The following is a 22,767-nucleotide window of genomic DNA, read 5'->3' as shown; positions in this document are numbered from 1 at the left end:
CTAGAGACGACTAAACATTACTCCCTCCGTTTACTTTTACTTGTTCATTATAAACTTTGCACGCCTCTTAAGAAATAATAAATGAAGTGCATAATTTACCATGATACTCATATTAATTGGTGCATATTTTTAATGGACTTGAAAAATAATTTGAAATGAGTAATTAATTGACTAAAAAACATGAGTAATTAATACCATGGATAAAACAAGAAAAAAGAAATTATCTCCCCTTAATATGCTAAAGGTGACAAATAAATATGAAAATGTATTATAAAATACTGGACAAGTAAAAATAAACGGAGAGAGTACAATTCTGGTACTGTAGCTAGTCTTAGTTGAGTTGTCCCAAAAACGGTTGCACTTGACCCCATCACTTTGAAGTCCAACTAAATTGACTAACTCAATAAAATTGGACTTTAAATTTACTTTACTTAATTAGATTTATATAATTAATCTAATTATAACCATAACATTATTTAGATAAGTATACCTTGAATTTCAAATACAATCCAAATTTTCACATTGACTTAATCTAAAAAAACGAAATCTGTGATTAAATTTCAAAATTTGCTAAGATATGAACCAAAAATACACAAAATATTCTCCACTAGTATAATCTTAACATTACCTAGGCTACCAGAGTATATATTTTTTTCATTTTTTTTGGGTAGAAATGAGAAAGTACATTAAAAACCCTCTTCATCCGTTACACTTTAGCCTATGAAACAACTACTGCAACATCCCACATCAGATTCTAGGAATTAATGTACAATAAACCGGCAAAAATCCGGTTCATTTTTTTCACTCTAAAATTTCTACTTTAAAAACTCTGAACCGGCTGAGCCAAACCGGTTTCCGCCTCTTTTTTCTGTCGCATTTCCAAAACTTTCCGATGATTATTTGAATGTAAGTCGTTCGAAAAAGTTGGGCTACAAGCCGGTCTATACTCGGGCAAGAGCCGACCGGATTTAAACCGGACACCACATGCATTACAAAGCGTTTTCGTGCCCATTGGACCAGCACGCCATTGTGGGGTCTTTTGGACCCCACAATGGGTGCAACGCCTTGGTTGGACCTCACAATGACGTCGTTGTTGTCTCCGTACTGTTGACTCAGCTGTTTGACTTAGACACAACGACGTCGTTGTAGTAGTGGAGGAAAATGAAGAGGAAGTTGAAGAACCGGTTAATGAAACTGAACCAAGTGACCAAATTCGACCGCCGGTTCTTGTACGCTTTGTTCTGGCCCTTGTTTGAACCGGGCTAGTGAAACATGACTTGTCTTGAACCGGCTTTTCTGTGTCTGACCGGTTCTCCAATTGCTTTTCTAGTAAATTTCCGGTTGGGTATGTTAGTGTGTTCTCAACAAATGACTCTTCTTCAACAAAGTGAGACAGCCATTCGAGGTCATCCAAGCCATTTTCCTATAAAAAGAAAGTCTTATTTTTATAAACAAAGCCTTAAAAAACATCTAATTTTCACAAAATAGACTAGAGAATGACAAAAATGGTCACTTGTGTTTGAGGGTAGGTTCAAAATAATACATTAAGTATACCGAACTTTGATTTTTAAATTAACACCAGAAATTTTCGTCAAATTATCAGAAACCGCAACACAAAAAATTACAGCTAACGCAAAAAATACACCAAAAATAACATAAACTACGCCTCAGAAAATTACACCAAACTCTTGAAATAAACCAAAAATAACATAAACAGACAAAATCTGTACATTCAATGTGGGTTCCCGTTAAATATTTTTTATTTTCACAGTTTTCGATTAAATTTAACAATTAGAATTTGATAATATTTAACGTAGACCAAAAGTGCTCATTTTAAGCATATCTAAAGGACCAAAAGTACTCACATTAAATACTTAAGGGACTATCAAAAGTGCTCAAGTGATACTTAAGGAACTACTGTAAACCTACTGTCAAAGATAAGCTACCATTTTTGTCATTTCACCAAAATAAATAAACCGTAATGAGAACAGTTCTTACCGGAATACTGAGTTCATTGTTAGGAAAAGAACCAAAATCTTCAATTTTAGCTTCAATTATCTCCAATTGCTTCTGGTGTGAAACAGAGTAAGGTTTTTCACTGTTAAATACATTTGGGTGTTCGTCTAATTGCTCTATTTCGTCTTCCACGAAGCCATAGGAGAAGTCAAAAAGGTTGTCAACGGAAAATTCATCAACAAATTTACTGTTTTTTACGCAGTCCATGTCCTGTTGAACGTCCAAAAAAATATAACCGTTACATATAATAACAACAATAACAATATATTCCATGTAATCTCACGAACAGGTCTGAAAAGGATGGTGCGTGCGCAGCCTTACCAGTGCCTTGTGAGGGTAGAGAAGTTGTTTCTGAACCCTCGACTCAAGTGAAGCATATCAAAACAAATATGAAAATATAATACAGTAGTAAATAAAACTATTACATAACAACAACAACATTCTCAGTGACTCCACAAGTAGGCTTTGGAGAGGGTGGTGCACGCAACCTTACCCCTATCTTGTGAGGGTAGAGAAACTTTTTCTGATAGACCCTCGACTCAAGTAAAACACATCAAAACAAGTATGAAAAAATAATACAGCAGAAAATAAAACTGTTACATAAATACACAATAAATTTGATGAAAAGTGATGGGGAAATTTTTGGGGGAAGAAAGTAGAAAAGTACCTTTAGAGAAGAAGAAGAAGAGTGAAGAGTTTGTGGAGTTGTTGGGTAAAGCATTGAATGGGAGATGTTGAGTGAAAGGGACGGTGAAATGTTGTAAGGAGATTCTTTGTTTACCCTCCTTAAAAGTGTAATCTTGACGAAATATTTTCTTGGGATTGTGATAATTTGGTTTATTTAAAACTTTGTCCCTAGTCACTTCTTCTTGTTTGAATATTTTCTTTTCATGATACATACTTATTCACATTGGTTTGTTATTAATATCAAAGCATTCAACGATCATGCAAGGTTGGGGTAAAAGCATACCTCATAGATTTAATGTGTGCAGTTTACTGCGATACAAGGAATACTAATTGATTTCACGATTCGAACTCATCATTTATAGGTTACATGGAGATAATTTTATTACTACTTCAAGCCTTCCTTCGTATCTTGTACTCATGTAAATGTTCATATCTTAGTCATGCTTAAGAGATACTCCCTCCATCCCAATTTAAGTGTTTTTTTTTTATGTCCCAAAAAAGTGTCTCTTTCTATATTTAATAAGTTGACAATCCAAACATCCTAGTATAAACAAGTTTGTAACCACAGATTTAAAGGACTATACACATCTTTAATTTAGAAACCACAAGATTCAAAAATTTCTCTTTATTACTTAAACGATATGTCTAGTCAAAATAAGACACTTAAATTGGAACAGAGGGAGTACATATTTTCACTTGAATTTATGGCCCTTACACTATTTGATTTGGCGTAAAGAATAAAGAGTAGGTGCTAGTAAAAAAAAAAAAAAACTTTTTAAAGTTCATTTTTATTGTTGTTATCCAAGTTTTGAAAATTCACATTCTTATACTGTATTTATTGATTTAAGATTTTGACTTTACTTCCAAACGGATAATAATGGGTTATTGATATCTGAACTTTGTGATTGTTATGGTTTGAATTTTGAAATGTTTCTCTTTCTTAATCCAATAATAATTTGAGTTTTTCTTTTCTTTTTTGGCTTTTCTTCTTTCCCGCTCTATGCTTTTTTCAATTTTCCACGAAATACTTACAAACTTCCTCCCATTAAGAGGAGAAAATTATTGATAATTCCTTTCCAATCTCTCTTATACTCATAAGTCATAAGTAATAAGTAGTTATACCAAATTAGAAAAGTCAAAGCAGATTCACTGAAATCTAATTGAGATTTAAAGTGCTCACTCTAAACAAATTAAAAAGATTAAAATTGTTCAAGAGTATATTTAAATGATTACTTTGAACCTATTTAACATAATACTCCCTCTGTCCCAATAAATATGACATTCTTTCATTTTTAGTCAATTTTTTAATGGATGATACATTCCTATACTTAGCTAGTAATAATTTAACTTTAAAATGCCCATTTTTTTTCAATGAGATGATTTATTGTCACAACAATGATGACTCTTTTTAGATCCAAAATTTAAAACATCGTTCTTTTTTTTTTTTTAAATTTCATGTCCAGTCAAAAACATCACATAAATTGGGATGTAAGGAGTAACTATTTTTGATTTTTGTTTTCTAAAATTACATATTGGAATTAGGAACCAATGACTTTCCTCCAGCTTTTTGTCTCCTTCTTCACCTACTGAAATGATTCTTTTGGGACATGATGGCATAAGTTCATCTGAAAGTAGGGCTACTTTAACTGCTCTCATATGACAAGACTACCAAATTTTTAACGGGTTACTTTAAACTTGCAAGGTAGAGAGGCGAATAATTGTGCAAATTTTTTCTGGCAGATTATTTGAAAAATTAATAATATTCTCATTTAAAGCCTGTTTGAATGGGCTTATGCCTATAAGCTGCAAACAGCTTATAAGCTAAAAAAAATAAGTTGGGGTATTCTAACTTATTTGTTTTGGCTTATAAGCTGTTTTCAGTTTATAAGCTGCTTTAGATAAGCTAAGTTAAATGAGCTAAATTATTTTTTTGAGCTTATTTTAAGCACAAAATGACTTTAAGCTGGCCAGCCAAACACTCAACAAAGCTGAAAACAGCTTATAAGCAACTTATAAGCCTATCCAAACGGGCTCTTAGTATATTTTATTTTAACTTGTATGATTGGTAAATTTTGGAATAAAGAACCATTAGCAATAGATATTCGACAACATCTTTACTATTTCATCCGTCTCATTTCATATAATGATATGTTCGATTAAGCAGGGAATTAAGAAAAAACATGCAATATTAAGAGTACACTTAGAATTTGTGATATTCACCTCACACAAGGTAACAATAATGTCTCATATACTCCACCTATCAAATCCCACTAGATATGTTGTTGTTGTCAGAATTCGTAATATTATAAAAATATTTTTTATGACTATAAAATTATGTAATGAAGGTTTAAATGGAACATTTAAAATTAGAAGGTTTTCAAATATAAAAATTTGTCCTTTTTTTTTGGTAATAAACAAAAAAAAAAAGTGTAATATAAATTAATAAAATGTTTGAAATATGCGGATGGAACTGACTAAACTTTCAGCCTTATCAGCTCTCCAAAGGCCCAAGCAAGCATTGTCCAAGACTGCCGCTAATTTCTTTCACTGATCCCAACTACAAAATTTTTTATTTTTTTTTTGCCGGATTGCCCGTCATTTGGGTTGGTCTTTAATTTTTGCCTTTTAAATTGGTGGTCTTTAAGTTTTACCTCTCGCCTAACACCCCGAGATTTTGAGTTCAAATCTCAGCTCAGTAAAAAAAAAAAAAAAATCGCAAGACAAAATTTCGCAAGACAGACTTTGCAAAATTCTGCCTCAGGCGGAATTTAATTCTACCTCAGGCAGAATTTGGGCCGCACAGGCAGAATTTCTGCCCATGAAAATTCTGCCTGAAGGGCAAAATTTAAAGACCACCATTTTGAGGGGTAAAAATTAAAGACCACCCCCCGTGAAGGAGAATCCTGCAAATTACCCTAAAAAGATCACAAACGGAGCAACCAACGTGGCCCAAGTTTACCCTCAGTATAAGCCCACTCATCCGATTTTGGGACAACCACTTAAGCTCTACTCATATTTTTTTTTTTTGTTTTTTTGTAACTATTCCTACTTTGGAATCACTTCAAACATACGGGAGTGAAGTTGTAAAAAGTCGTGTCCGAAGTTGGCAAACATCAAACATTTTTAGCCTGAAGTGTGGCTTTATCAAGCTCAAAAATCGGACATTTTTACCTAATGTTTGACCTAGCTTGCCAGAGCCAACTTCATATATTTTTTACTGAAGTTATAACCTTGGGAAACAAGCATTGCCCATGAGTGTCACCATTTCTATCAGTGATGATTCCAAGTTTCCAACTATAAACAGACTATAAGTGAGCACCAACACGGCCCAAGTATACCATCCAAATAGTTCTACTCGGCCCAATAATACTCAAAAGTCCAAGCCCATTTTCTGACACCTAGTCTAGCAATGAAGGCCCAATAATGAGAAAAAAGAGAAGATGGAAATTTGGAATACAACTGAAGATATTGGAAGTGTAGGGACTCGAGATTTCGTGGATGTGACTTTGGCTAGAACACCCTACTATTCTGTCCCAATAGTCTCATAATTGCTGCCTTAACATTTTTTTAGAATTATCTGGACAAAAACAAGAATTGTATAGTTACGTCTAAAAATAAAATTAATGTCCACTAATATTAAATTCTTGATATGGAATCAAAATGCAAGACAATTCTTGGACTGATGAGCAAAGATAGCATTCTCATTATCATTTACGTAACACATTACGTGATACTGAAGAAAAGGTTACAAGAATGCCGAATCATCCTTGTAATTTGTAAACAAAAATGGGTTAATAACCTGAATAAGAGAGTGACAGATTTGTCGGATTTGATCAAATTACACTTGTGTATAAGAATATTTTCACCATGAAAGAATAAAACATAAATTTAAATGGAAAAGCTTCTGCCGTTAACTTAAATGGAAAATCTCGGATTTGATCCATATTAACTAATTCAGACTTGCACCATATCAGTAGATGTTAAAACTCCTTTGACTCCTTCTTGTATTTATTTCTTCATATTTTAAACCCCATTAGTGAAAATTCTAGCTCCACCACTGCTAAAGGGAATAAGCAGCATATCTAATGCGGTATAGACCCTCGAACAGTACTTATCTATACTTGGACAAAGGAATCTGTTTTCATGAATTTTTTAAAATTTTGATCTAACTTTTTTCATAAGATTTTTAGTTTCTTCAAAGGAAATAGTTAGACCATGATCTACAGGCCAGGTCTATAAGTTGCAAGATAAAAAAAAAAAAAACAAAGACATCTACTAGATAGCTATCCGCGAAAATTTTGCAAAAAATGCTCCTCGCGATCTTAAATTATATAAATATATTATCCTATTTTTAACAAAATATTTTAATAGTAAAAAAAGTAAAAAAATATACTTTTTGCAATTGTCCAGTATTATTACTGTATCGAGATCAAATTATATTTCTTTAAATACAATGTTTTTCAAACATTTTTAGAATATATATATAAATAATATCTTATAGTTCCTTATAGTTCCTCTTTTAATATAGTAATTTATTAGATAATTTTATGTTAAAAGTTTGATTTATTAACTACCATACTTTGGAACTCATTTTTCGATTGAGACAGAAGGGCTATTATTTACATTTTTTTTTTTTGGTATTTAACAATGATATATTTTAACAAGTTTAATAATATTTTCACATAAAAAACTCAAATATGTATGAATATGCTTTGTGGGGGCAATTATAACATTTTCCATGACATCATCTTTTTAGTGGCATAAAAAAAGCTTTAAAAGTTTTTAAAATTTACTAAAATGGGTGACAATTTATAAAATCATAAAAATTTCAAGTAGGGGTAGAAAAGGATAAAAAAATCATGTGAAGACTAAAAAAATGAGGATTCTCCCTTTTATATATATATATTGTTTTTGTTTAATTTATTATCGTTCAAGGTTTATAAATAAACGCATGAGATCTGAGATCTGATTATTTCGATTCTAGCAGGTACACGCGTTTTGTCAAACTATAACATTAACGTAAGTTGGTCGGGACACATGATTGGGTGATGTTCTACGACCTGATGAGTGATGAATACTGAAGGAAAATACAGAGAAGAATTCAAGTGATAATTAGGCAGTCATAGGCTTTTTTATCATGCTGGTGATAATTCAAGTGTTTGTTTGCTGAGTCATTTACACATGTGAAGCGATTGAATTAGTTTTACGTCAATCAATCGACGCATGTTGTGGCCTAATGATATTCATCTGTCTGTCAAATCTAACGCAAAATTTCAAGTCTTTAAAGTGATTAGGTAAAAGGCAAAAAGATTACCCCTTTGCTGTTGAAAAATAACTAGTATTCCGTCAGTCCCAATTTAAATGTTTTAATTTAATTTGACATAAAATTTAAGAAATAAAATGAGACTTTTGGATCATGTGGTCCTAAATTAAAGATGTGTGTAATGTACAAAATACCCAATCTTGTGTCATGTAAGATGTTTGAATTGTCAACTTATTGATTATAGAAAAAGACACTCTTTTTTAGACTGATCAATAAAGAAAATAAGACAAGAAGTAAGAAGTATTATCCTTCGTTATATTATCAGCTTATAATTGCATTTGCCCCTAACATTATAAAAGTGGCTGGAATTTGCCCTTCTACTATTAACTCCGTCCACCGTGGCCCTGATTCCATATTACCATGCATGTACCAATCAGTTGAAATAATTAAGAAAGAAGCATAAGCCAATGCTTTTCAGAGTCAACGAAATGCGTTCATTCTAGTTGCCTAATTTTTTGTGACTTTATTACGTACCTTTTTTAACAGAGAGCTGCACAAAGATTTCATCCATGTTCTTTTCACCATTTATTCGTAGTTACACGAAAATGAAAAGAAGAAAAAAAAAGTTAAAAAGTAAAGAGTGCGAATAGTGGTGACAATATTAGCAAATGAAAATATGACCTGCACAATGTGTTCAGGTTTGGGCAATTTGCCGGATTGCCCTTCGTTGGGGTGGTCTTTAATATTTGCCCCTCAAATTGGTAGTCTTTAATTTTTGCCCTTCGCTAAAAATCCTTTGGTTTTGGATTCGAACTCCCGCTCAGTCAAAAATTAAAAAAAATAAAATTCGCAAGGCAGAGTTTGGATTCGCAAGAGATAGAGTTTTGCATGCTGAAACTCTGCCTTAAGGCAGGAAGTTGTTTTGAAGGCAAAATTCTGTCTTGCAAATCCAAACCTCTGCCTTACAAAATTCCTTTTTTTTTATTGAGTTGGGGCATGGACCCAGAACCTCGGGGTATTAAGCGAAGGGTAAAAATTAAAGACCACCAATTTGAGGGACAAAAACTAAAGACCACCCCAAAAGAAGGGCAATCCGCGCAAAAAAATGTTCAAGTTTTGGCGAGTCAATGCTCAGCCCATTTTGGCTTGGCCAAACCCATTTAGGCCATGTAAAAATTGGGCTGATATATAGCTTAAATTAGATTTTCTTTTATCACACACTTAAAAGATTATAAAAGTACGAACAAAGAAATTAAAATTTAGTACGAATTGGACGGATTGACTTATGACCCGTTTATTAGTCCATTTAACTCAACTCATTTCAGCCCAAGTAACTTTTGATACACGTAAGTGCGAGGTTGACTATATTTGAATATCATGAAATCGAAATGTATAAATTTCCCATTGAAAGGTCATGCTTGGCTATTATTTTCTTAAAAGACGCACGGTTTAGAAGATATCTGTGCATGGCTACATGGAAACTGTACACACTACACACAAGGTATAATTCTCACAAAGTGAAATTTTCTTACTGAATAGATGATTTTGGTAGTCAGTGATCCTCTGGTATCAAGAAGATTTAGGTCATAATTAAAATGGATTTGATGTTATGATAGTGTAGTTTACTATTTCACTACCGTGTGCCTCATTCGTGATATGTAACAACCACTCTTTTATGGCTATATGAGTGCAGTGTTTGGCCTCTCTCCCAGAAAGCAAGAAGGGTGCTCATCAACGGTAGCGTGATTTTTCAATGCTTCACACTAAAATGAATTTTATGCCAAAATTAATCTTTGTCAATCTACTCTTAAAAGTGAGTAAATTAGTACAGATGCAAAAGAGTATGCACATATATATCAAAACAACAGGCTCAACTTAATAGGTTTTCAAATAGTCGAGTTTAGTTTTACCTTTTCATTGACATTAAGTGTTATTGCAAAACTACAGTTGTATTAGCGTTTCTTGGCATATCTGAATACGTACAAGAACAAATTGTACTCAGTGCAATCCTTTTTTTCATAAGTTAGTTCTTTATCTATGTTACTCTTTCATCTTTTATAAGTCCGTCCTATCCTGTGCCTCTTTTTTTTTTTTTTTTTTTTAAGTTAAAAGTTTGACAGCTTCCAAGGTTTCTGATTCTAGTGTAGTCCAAACATGAACTTTAAATGTTCATAGCACTGTCATTTTTGTGTTTGTTTGCACAGTGTGCCTGCAAAAACTTTTGCTAAGAAGCATTGTCCATCTGCTGATCTAGTTTTCCTCAAACATTGGACTTTTGTGCACATTTTCAATATGTTTCATCCTCTTCCTTCTACCCTCCTGATTTTCTTCGTGGATTGTGAACTGGATATTGTTCTTGGCTCCTGTTATTTCAGAAGTAGTTTATTCTTCTAATACTTTCTTTTTATGCAGCAAACATTACCATTTTATGTTGACCCATTTCTCAGAATTTATACAAATGAGAAGCATGAACAGGAATCTGTGAGGCTTAGCAGCTTGGATCTTATTGGCGCCCTAGCAAAGGTGATAATATAACTTAAAGCAAATATGCACATGTTCTGTCCCTAGTTCTCATTACATTTGCTTTCACTTAATGATTTTTCAATATTCTTCAACTTGGACCAGATGTTAAGTAATAAAACTTAACAACGTAGTTTAGTCTAGCATGAATAACTGAACTGCATTTGATAAAACACATTACATTCTATATTTTTGCCACGCCCCGAACCATGGCCTGGGCGAAACACGGCACTCGGTGCCTTACTGCATGTGACCGAGCGAACCACATGGCTTGCTGAATCATCATGAGGCATAACATGAGCGGAATATAATATGAATGCATGATGAGCCTTTACAAAATGCAATAAATCATAATACTTAATCAAAATACTTGTTTACACATGAGTGCGAAAATAACATGAATGAGCCAAAATGGCTATACGACTCCGAAAGTGTGACATGACATAACTGACTTGTCTAGTCTATGAAACCTCTAACATAAGTCTGAACATGGAAAACATACTCGCTGGGACAAGGCCCCCAGTATACCTTAGATGCATAGCTAATCATTAAATAAAGAGTTGACTAAACCCCGAATGAGATGTGGCTCATCAATAAGCTGATACGAATGCTGTCCTACTGAGCAGATGTGTCACGACCCGACTAGGGGCCGCGACGGGTACCCGGGGCTAACCACCTAGCACCACTCGTTCTGCTATTCATTATACTCAATAGGCCTTCTTTTATCAATTTCATATTCAAATCATAAGAAAATCATTTCTCTTTTGTGAACATAAATACTTTCTTGGACATACGCCTCTCGGCTATCAAAATGATAATATACGCATATATACATACATACTGTAGTGACCTTGTGAGACCATATAACCCACACTGCGTATCTACGAGCCTCTACTGGAGTACTAGACATAAGGACGGGACAAGACCCCGTCATGCCTAAAATACATATACATGAGTATACACAAAAGAATAATCATGAGCACCTCCGGAACACTGGAGTGCTCTCTAATTAGCTACTGGCTCCTACGAGTCCGGATCAAGTTCACCTCCCTGTCTACCTGTGGGCATGAACACAGCGTCCAAAGAAAACGGACGTCAGTACGAGCATTGTACTGAGTATGAGAGGCATAAACAATAATGAAACATCAATGAAGTGAGGAGGCATCAAATGAGGAGCAATCTGTAACTGAGTGTGAATCATAAAAGAAATAAATCATGCTGTCTTACTCATACTCGTCATCATATCATATATGCATAAATGTATAAGTATAAGCTGCCCGTCCATGTAGGTACGGTGTAATAATAAGTAACCTGCATCCAGGCCTCCCGTGTCCGGGGTATAAGCTAAGCTGCCCACTATAGTGGTGTGTATATCTGCCCGAGCATATAGGTACGGTGTAATAGCATCATCATATGCTCATCATAATATACTCATCATAGTATGCATGAAGACTCAAGGACAACTATACTTTATCGGGGTGACGTAAGGTCGTAATCCCCCGATTTCATTAGGGAATATTCACAAGCATTCCGCCTCACCTTGAAGGAAGTAGTATATAAGGTGAGTATGTACAAGACATATCATCATCGCCCTTATGATACTCTGCCTCACCTTGAAGGGACAATACATAAGGTGAGTGTATACAATGCATGACATACTTAATGGTATTCTGCCTCACCTCGAAGGGAATAATGTATGAGGTGAGTGTATACAACATACAACATCATTAGCATTATAAGAACGTCATAACATGAACTCTAGAGCCTTTAGACTCAATCTTATCATCATTAGACTCATAACACATCTCTTATCTCATATAGCTATTCATGATCATAGACTCTTGACTTTCCGGGATATAGAAAATTCATGGAGAGATAGGAGAATCATACCATCAGATTCATTCCATAGAAAGAAAGGACTAGCCTCACATACCTTTTACGTTTAACTAATCTATCACTTGCTTGCTCTCTTTCAATGGCCACGTTTCTACCTTCAAGAGAAGTCGCATGAACATTAGCTAATTGATTACTCATACGTGCTTGCTAAAACTAGAGAAAATTGGGCAGCATTTCCTTTGTTTATACTACTTTTCCCATATTCTATATCATCTCCCACACGTTCATATCAACATTCACAATATCACAAACAACAATCATCACTTATCTACATTTACCACAATTCACCATTTCCCTTCAATTTCTCCACAATTATGGTTATAACTCATTATCGCGTTTTTTATATATATAATACTTATTCCATGGTCTAAATGTCATTTATAACATATTCACAATCACAACATACCAACATTCATGATTCATCCCAACCACTATTCAACAATGACACTATTCACTCATTTATGACCCATTTTCTATGCCTTTCTACAATTCAAGTGTCTTAACCTTCCAATACCTTAAACAAAATGGCATGGTCATGAAACTTACCTTATATTATGGATGAATAAGCCTTGAATAGAAAAAATCTTCTAGCACCAAAACCCTATTTCACTTCTCTTGGGATTTCTTGGCTTGGATGACTTTCACTAGGTTTCATACACTTGTTTTCATGGATTGAAGTAGTTGATCATGGATTTCCTTTGATTTTCTTGTGGATGAATGTTAGACAGTGTTATAGAAGTTTCTTGACTTGTGGAGTGAAAAATGAAATGAAATGAAATGAAATGAGAAAGGGTCCCTTATATTAAATTATGAAAGCTGTCCCGACCAACTTATACGGACCAACATACGGTCCGCACATTTTATACGAACCGTATGTGTGGCCGTATGTTTGGTCCAGTAGGTGGTGTCTCTCTTGGATAAATATACGGCCTAACATACGACCAGTATATTTTATACGGTCCGTATAGTGCCCAGCTGTTCCGTTTTCGTTCTCGTCGACTCGTTTGATCTCCAATCCTTATGGAACCTTCTTGACACTTGTTTAGCACCTCAATACCAATCTAAGGGATGTTACCACTCTTCTCTAAGATGTCATTACTCCATCACTAATTCGTCGTCCATAATTCCTACCCGACACATAACATATCCTTCACTTCCTTTGTCAAACTTCTTTCTTTACGTCTAATGTCTTTGAATCTCGATTAGGATCATCAAATACTATATATTACTTATTAAATCATCGTACACGTCGCGCCCTTCACTGGCTTATTCACTGTACGTTAATGGGGAATTTTCCAAGGTGTAACAAGATGTGTCGTCCTGTAAATCAGTACTTGCATCGTGAAATGCAGGCCCCCGGGCAAATAAAAAGGGACGTCAGCACATTGAATGTACTGGTATGTACAACAACTGAATGAAATAACATGAGACATAAAGTAATAACGATAAGAACTGAACGTGAAACTGAAACCTGGCTATAAGCATGAACATGAATACATATATAATATAAAGCATGAGTAAAACACGGTAGGTAGGGAGAGCATTTCATAACCGACAATATAATATCACCACGTGGGTACGTGGAGTCTGGTACCTCGCCGGACCAGCAGAGCCCCCATACCTTGCCAGGGTATAAGGTGTAACGTGCCTGATGGATCCATTCAGTGTAAAATTAAGGAATCGTCCTAACTGGGCGGTGCGATCCTTGTCCTACGGTGGCTACGTAGTTTCAGGATATCTGAACCTTCTCGGTAATTCGTACAACTCCCAAAAATATGAACATGATATAGTTGGCTAAAAAGCCCATGATTTTCGTGAAATAACATGTAATCATGATTTCACGAAATAACTTGTAACATGGTTTCATGAAATAATTTATAGGCATGTTCTGACATGATATAACATAAACATGGTTTCATATCAAATAGCTTGTAAAACATGGGTTTGAACAATATAGTTACATGATATACTTGCATGAAAACGTGTAAAGCATGTAGAGTGTTTTCTTGAAAATAACATGATAATTTATAACTTGCATGTAGGAACCCATGGAATACAAAGAATGTGGATTACGGACTGATTCTCAATAATCACATGGAGTTATTAAGAACACAATGATAGAATAATATCAATTCATACATAATATAAACATGGACATGGACCTAGGGTTATCATAAGCATCGTATGGAAACCCTAGTTTTCGTAAGGATTCATACTCTATGGATTAAGAGGCGTGGGGAAGAACAATGATGTTCCCACACGTAGATAGCAACTCTACATACCTAGTAATTCTCCAAACTTGAATTAAAGATTTTAACTTTGAAGAAGATTTCCAAAATCTTGAGTTCTTGAACCTTGAGATGGGTTTTCTTGAAAACCCTAGCTTAGGAATGATGATTTCTTGTTTAGATTACAAGGATATGTATTAGAATTGACTTGGAATAATTAGAGTAGGCTTACCTTGGTGTTCTTGATGATAGGAGAGAATAGAAGGTCGTTCTAGGGCTTGGGGGTGTGAAGAATGAAGTGAAAAAGCCTTAAAACGAAGTTTTAAAATTGCTGTCGGACCCATTTTACGCCCTATTTTATGTCCCGTAGAAGTTTTACGGACCTTAGATCCCACCGTAAATCAATTACAGTGATTTGGGCTTTCTGGACCAGTTTTACGGCCCAAATCTACGGCCCGTAGATTCCACCGTAAATCGACAGAACACTGTTTTAGTAAAACGGGCACAACTTTTTGTATAGATGTCTTTTTGACCACCATAATATACCTTTGGAAAGGTATTTCAAAGATCTACAACTTTAAAGAAGGAAATTTTCCCACATTCCTTACATATGTTTCCGTATACTCATTTTAATTGATATATAGTTCAAACTCACTTGAAAACACGCTCCGTAGGGTAACTTCCGACTTTACTTTGCTCAAGGACTCTTCCCATGTCTTGATTGGGTTTTAAACACCATTTATACACTACTCAAATTGGGTTCATTATACTCCCGTCTTACGAGTTAAATCTTAGCCCGAATGCACGAGGTGTTACAATATCTCCCCCTTGGGATCATTCGTCCTCGAATGATGGGTCATGGTCAAGAATATGGCTAGACATGGCTTGAATACATGAACATGAAAGAAACATGACATAAAACATAAGAGCTTGACATGGTTACGTGGGAATATGGTCATGGATCATGAGAACTGAATACGTGATTACATGGAAACATGTACATGGGGAACATGAAACTGAGTAGCACCTACATGAATGAGAATCATGAAACATTTGTCCTCGATTTATGACTAGTGGATAAGAATCGCTATTAACTCTGGAATCTACAAAATTTATGGCAGGACTTCCTTCATAATTCAAACCCTTACGACATTTCTCAAATGCCTGCCAGCTAACTAAAGTACCAACACACAACTCACACGATATTAACGCATGATGTGACATAACGTGATTACTGAATCTTGAATGTAGCTAACATAAATACTGAGCTGGCTTGAACACACGGATATTGGCTGAATGATTACATGATTACTATACATGGGGTTGGGAAGAAAATTCATAGGCATGAATGACTTGAGTACTGGAAATACGCATGAACATGACATTATTACCTGGGCGTGAGATGCATGACGTGGGACATAAATACATGAAGACTAGATGACATGAATACATGAGTGCTAAACTGTCATGAGATACAAATACGTGTAAAAATAGATATCGTAACATGGGATCTGAATGTCGAAAACATGATTGCTACAACATGAGGGTTGAATACTAATTAGCGCGGGTAGGATTTGGATACTTAGGGACTTAATTATAGACGTTCATATGTCACCATGGTAATATGAGATAGGAGTATGACTCAGGCTTTGAATGTAAGCGCAACTCGGTGTGAATGCGACAGGCTTGAGTTATATAACAAGAATATGATCCTAACATAGGTATTCATAAATCTCTAGCATAGGCATCACATGAATACGTCAAATCTGAGTAGAATACTCCTGAGATAAGTACCACACGGTACATGAAAAGATATCTATTTGAATATAGAAATGCACCTTACTTCTGATTATCTTGTTAGCTGTTAATCATGATTATGAATACCTTAGCTCATCTTGCTCATTCTCGTGAGTGAATTACTGAGGACTGAGAGAAAAGGAATTATTGGTAGTATTCACATGAGATACTTTGCTTTAGAGAACAGACGTGACATGGTGCATTGTACATGAAGGACGTAACGTGGAACATGTGTACATGGGAACGTGATTCATATGGCATGAAACGTGAATAGCATGACATGGGGCATGGGACCCTGAGCAACCTGAAATTATATAGATGCATATCGTGGCATCTGGACCTGATTTCATAAGTATTGAGCTAATAATAAGACATAAGTGTGATTTGCGTGGGGTACAATTGTAGGCTCACTCTTAGGTCAGAGACATAAGGCATGGATAAAATATTGCCTTTAGAATTTAGATATACCGAAAGAATAGGACATGGTTTGACATAGCTTACTCTTATCACTGTGAGTAAACTCCCTTGTTATAAATAAGGCTCATGAAATAATGGATTATAGGCATGTATAATGCATTCCTCGAGCATCTAAGACATGGGTAGAAAGTCACTTTGAACATAAAAATGGCATAGGTACTTCGGAAAAGATAAGGGCATCCTTTGTTCCAGGATACAAGATGGTTTAAAACATTAGCCAAAGAAACATAAGCACGAATTACATAGAATCACAGGTAGGACATCCATCTTGGTTCACCTTCATTATTATCTAACAAAATCATTGTTACGATACCGCTATAAGTGGGATGCATAGCGAAATGTTGGGGCACGAGTATGTGGTAACATGGAGAACATAATCATATGAGTCAAGATCATCATCAGATTTGAAAAGCACTTAGATGCTAGAACATGAACATGAAAGGACATTCCCTTGCATAGCTTACCATCGTATGAAGTCTTAATTCTTGTATCTTAAATGTGGAGTGTAAATCTCTAACATGTGCATGATATGGGTACGAAAGGCACGAGTAGAGTACGTCTAGGCATTAGTACCACATAGTACATGAATTAGTCTGGAATTGAAACCGTTATACCTTTAAAACCTGCTATTCGATCTAGAACTTTATCTCATAACATAATTACCTAGTACTTGATCTCAACGGGCATGACAAAAATCGCATTCTACGCACCTTATCTTGGCTACATGAAATTGTGATCCTCTGACATAATCTCCTTAACACCTATCAACTTACAAAACACATAATCTATATCGGCACCTTATCGCACGATCTCCCCCTTAGTTCAAAAGCTGACGTTTAAAGCCTGTGGATCTCTCGAGTTAGCGATAAGTCATCATCTAATGGTTCTGCTAATTTCATCTAAAATACTGACGACTCATTTCTTCTGCTTACTTCAAGCAAGTCTTACTTACTGCGAAAACTGGATTACTTAAATGAACGGGTTTCTAATGTACATAACTAGCATACTAGCTTTGTCAGTCTTGGGGAAAACTCTTTTATGATAACTCTTAAAGGCTCTTCTTCTGTAGCTTTCTCTCTTACTGCTTAGATGGTTTTCTTCTTTCACCAATTTCTATACCTCAAATTTAACTTAAACCCTTTGGGTTCTAACACGCCTTCGGTGTATTTAGACATTTACCCACTTAGTAGTGTTAACTTGACTAAGTAACTCAAATCGTACTTCTACTAACTCTGCTGAAAATTACTAATTCACTGTATCTATTCAAACTTACTCACTATGCTTATGTTAACCACTTGCTAGCATCATATTCTCTAATACTTCTCTGAGTACTAAAGTGAAGCATAAGGTTATTTCTAACTTTTCCTCCTTATCTGACTCTATTCTGGGGTTGTATACTATCTTTCTGAACTATAGACATGGATCACCCTTAGGGAAATTTCATCTGTCTCAAACAAGGATTTGGAACAACTAACCCCAAACTCCCTATACACTTTCAAAATTTATATCATACTATATACATCAGGGATAAATACTTAATCACATAACCTAAGAGGGAATTATCATATCTTTCATCTCATAGTAATACCTGCTTCTTGTAGTAACTTACTCACGTCATACTCTCTAGGTCTGATCTGAATAAGCTTTAATAATTTTAAACTAACCCTACAAAAATTCAATATCGTCTGCTCATGATTTTCTTATCACATCAGTCCCTTCCTAGTCATGTACATAGATCATATATCCTTATAAAGGTCGACATTTCTAGTATTACAGGTGGTTGGCTCTTAGGATATTTCCTACTCAAAACTACCGTGGACAATTTATGATTGCTGCAGCTAATTTCATAACATGTTACTCTGTAGGGTCTTAAATCTGAACTATCATCCTTATACTGTAGCTCCATGGTCAGATAATCCAAATAAACTTATTTTGTAAGGTATATAACCTACGTGTACTACCATGGCGAAAGTTGTTTTTAAAAGGGTATTATCACCTGATAAACACACCATGCACTATTTGGTAAGTCTTGGGTCTCGAATTTTCCTTCTCGCCGCTTACGCATTCTATATGTTTAGAATTCGATGGAAAATGAATGTTACTTACTGCTCTAAGCTTCATGGCACGAGTTAGAATAATTCCTGATGCCTCCATCGGAGAGCAACACATCAATGACGACTAGCTTTAAATCTTCCTCATCTATTGAGACAGGGCGCATCCGGTAGAATGGGAAACAACACATGAGTTCGAGTGATTTCTGAGAACACAGCTTTATTGCACGATCTAAAGTTGAAAGAAGTGAGACAATCTTAAATGTCTTGGTGGTCAACTGTTTATATGTGTGGCGCGCACACACATATAAAAGTGATCCCACTGGACACGGTTTCATAGACTCCCTAAGACACTTGAACCTAGGCTCTGATACCAAGCTTTGTCACGCCCCGAACCATGGCCTGGGCGAAACACGGCACTCGGTGCCTTACTGCATGTGATCGAGCGAACCACATGGCTTGCAGAATCATCATGAGGCATAACATGAGTGGAATATAATGTGAATGCATGATGAGCCTTTACAAAATGCAATAAGTCATAATACTTAATCAAAATACATGTTTAGACATGAGTGCGGAAATAACATGAATGAGCCAAAATGGCTATACGACTCCGAAAGTGTGACATGACATAACTGACTTGTCTAGTCTATGAAACCTCTAACATAAGTCTGAACATGGAAAACATACTCGCTGGGACAAGGCCCCCTATATACCTTAGATGCATGGCTAATCATTAAATAAAGATTTGACTAAACCCCGAATGAGATGAGGCTCACTAATAAGCTGATACGAATGTTGTCCTACTGAGCAGATGTGTCGTCCTGTAAATCAGTACCTGCATCGTGAAATGCAGGCCCCCGGGAATATAAAAAGGGACGTCAGCACATTGAATGTACTGGTATGTACAGCAACTGAATGAAATAACATGGGACATAAAGTAATGAAGATAAGAACAGAACGTGAAACTGAAACCTGGCTATGAGCATGAACATGAATACATGTATAATATAAAGCATGAGTAAAACACGGTAGGTAGGGAGAGCATTTCATAACCGAAAATATAATATCACCACGTGGGTACGTGGAGTCTGGTACCTCGCCGGACCAGCAGAGCCCCCATACCTTGCCAGGGTATAAGGTGTAACGTGCCTGATGGATCCATTTAGTGTAAAATTAAGGAATCGTCCTAACTGGGCGGTGCGATCCTTGTCCTATGGTGGCTACGTAGTTTCAGGCTATCTGAGCCTTCTCGATAATTCGTGCAACTCCCAAAAATATGAACATGATATAGTTGGCTAAAAAGCCCATGATTTTCGTGAAATAACTTGTAATCACGATTTCAGGAAATAACTTGTAACATAGTTTCATGAAATAACTTATAGGCATGTTCTTACATGATATAACATAAACATGGTTTCATATCAAATAGCTTGTAAAACATGGATTTGAACAATATAGTTACATGATATACTTGCATGAAAACGTGTAAAGCATGTAGAGTGTTTTCTTGAAAATAACATGATAATTTATAACTTGCATGTAGGAACCCATGGAATACAAAGTATGTGGATTACGGACTGATTCTCAATATTCTTATGGAGTTATTAAGAACACAATGATAGAATAATAGCAATTCATACATAATATAAACATGGACATAGACCTAGGGTTATCATAAGCATCGTATGGAAACCCTAGTTTTCGTAAGGATTCATACTTTATGGATTAATTGGCATGGGGGAGAACAATGATGTTCCCACACGTAGATAGAAACTCTACATACCTGGTAATTCTCCAAACTTGAATTAAAGATTTTAACTTTGAAGAAGATTTCCAAAATCTTGAGTTCTTGGACCTTGAGATGGGTTTTCTTGAAAACCCTAGCTTAAGAATGATGATTTCTTGTTTAGATTACAAGGATATGTATTAGAATTGACTTGGAATAATTAGAGTAGGCTTACCTTGGTGTTCTTGATGATGGGAGAGAATAGAAGGTCGTTCTAAGGCTTGGGGGTGTGAAGAATGAAGTGAAAAAGCCTTAAAACGAAGTTTTAAAATTGCTGTCGGACCCATTTTACGCCCTATTTTACGTCCCGTAGAAGTTTTACGGACCTTAGATCCCCCCCATAAATCAATTAGAGTGATTTGGGCTTTCTGGACCAGTTTTACGGCCCAAATCTACGGCCCGTATAATTTTTACGGCCCGTAGATTCCACCGTAAATCGACAGAATACTATTTTAGTAAAAACAGGCATAACGTTTTATACAAATGTCTGTTTGACCTCCATAATATACCGTTGGAAAGGTATTTCAAATATCTACAACTTTCAAGAAGGAAATTTTCCCAAATTCCTTACATATGTTTCCGTATACTCATTTTAATTGAGATATGGTGCAAACTCACTTGAAAACACGCTCCGTAGGGTAGCTTCTGACTTTACTTTGCTCAAGGACTCTTCCCATGTCTTGATTGGGTTTCAAACACCATTTATACACTACTCAAATTAGGTTCATTATACCCCCGTCTTACGAGTCAAATCTTAGCCCGAATGCACGAGGTGTTACAGTTTTGATGATTGTCAAACTACTGAAGAAATAGAGAAAAATCTGGTTTGGAATCTGTTCTCTTTGTTCGTTGTATAGTCAGCAGCAACATCTGTAAAGCTACACTGCCAATTGTACAATTGTACAGCAGTGTTGCAGCTCATGTTTTATGTCAAACATGGGATGAGTGGTCTCTATCTCACCCACATGTTTCCCAATATATATAGAACATGTACCAACATATTGTCCATCACTTGAAAACCTAAACCATCTTGCGCAAATTGTTGCCGCCACAAGTTCTCTAGTGCTCTCAAGAACAAAGTCACTTACAAGCTGAAGAACCTAATCTAGACACTAGATTATGTCATTACAAAAATCGGGTAATTTGTGGAGGTTGAAAATTGCAATTCGCGGGGGTTTTAGCCTCCTCAAGCAATTAGCGGAGCCTAAGACCCTACGAATTGCAACTTTCAACCTTCACAAATTACCTTTTTTTTGTAATGGTTTGTCTATGTTCTTTAGGTTGTTGCGAGTCTTTGTTCATTTGCTCTTTAAACTGTAAACCTACTCTTCTTTCAAGAAGCCGTTGTAGGTATCTTAAATTCTCAGTAGTTGTTAGGTAGTTTACTTATTCTATCTATTGAGTGGTACCCTTGGCTAGAGTTAATCAAGTGTATTAGTTGGTTTGGCTAGAGTTAGTCAAACGTGGTTGTGAGCTTGGCTAAGGGTATTCAAGAGTTGTAGCTTACAATAGGTGTATTATAAGCGTGAGGGATTTATGTGAGTTGAATTCCTAGATTACAAGAGATTGTAATCTAATGTTGCTCAGTGTAGTGAAGTGAAATCCTACGTAGTAGGTCGTGGTATTTAATCCCTTGAGCAGGGAGTTTTCCACAGTAAAATTTTGTGTTATTTACTTACTGCAATGTTTGAGAGAATTGGTAGACAACCAGGTCTTTCTATATACTGTTTGACAGACGCACAGCCTTTAACAAGTGGTATCAAAGCAGGTGCTTTCTAAAAGGTTAACACCTAGAAAGAATTTGTGAAATAGCAGCCCTACCAACCTTGGAAGAAGATCAATCATCCACCAGACCTCTCATATTTAACGAAAAATATTATGGTGGTGGAAGGCTAGGATGCATGACTTCATTATGGCTAAAGACTCAGAGTTGTGGGGCATTATTTGTGATGGTCCTCATGTCCCTGTAAGCAAAGATGAAGCTGGCTTGGTAACCACTCCAAAAATAAGGAAAGAATATACTGAGACAGACAAGAAGGCTGT

General features: G+C 35.6%; 1 protein-coding gene across 4 annotated transcripts; it reads right to left on the bottom strand.

Annotated features, from left to right (window-relative positions):
- Window positions 1-527: 527 nt before the first annotated feature.
- LOC132618894 (GATA transcription factor 5-like) lies at window positions 528-2,899 on the bottom strand. Of its 4 annotated transcripts, none has more exons than XM_060333890.1 (3): window positions 2,684-2,899; window positions 1,999-2,226; window positions 528-1,423 (listed from the first exon to the last, which is right to left on the bottom strand). In XM_060333890.1, exons 1-3 carry the CDS (start codon window positions 2,735-2,737, stop codon window positions 821-823), a joined length of 885 nt encoding a protein of 294 aa, XP_060189873.1. In that variant the 5' UTR covers window positions 2,738-2,899; the 3' UTR covers window positions 528-820. The 4 variants fall into 4 exon arrangements, with proteins under 4 accessions (XP_060189873.1, XP_060189874.1, XP_060189875.1 ...); XM_060333891.1 differs by lacking the exon at window positions 2,684-2,899 and adding an exon at window positions 2,338-2,677; XM_060333892.1 differs by lacking the exon at window positions 2,684-2,899 and adding an exon at window positions 2,510-2,676.
- Window positions 2,900-22,767: the final 19,868 nt, after the last annotated feature.

This window comes from Lycium barbarum, chromosome 11, assembly GCF_019175385.1.
Source record: "Lycium barbarum isolate Lr01 chromosome 11, ASM1917538v2, whole genome shotgun sequence".
Classification (NCBI taxonomy): domain Eukaryota; kingdom Viridiplantae; phylum Streptophyta; class Magnoliopsida; order Solanales; family Solanaceae; genus Lycium; species Lycium barbarum.
This window is presented reverse-complemented; position numbering and strand designations above follow the sequence as displayed.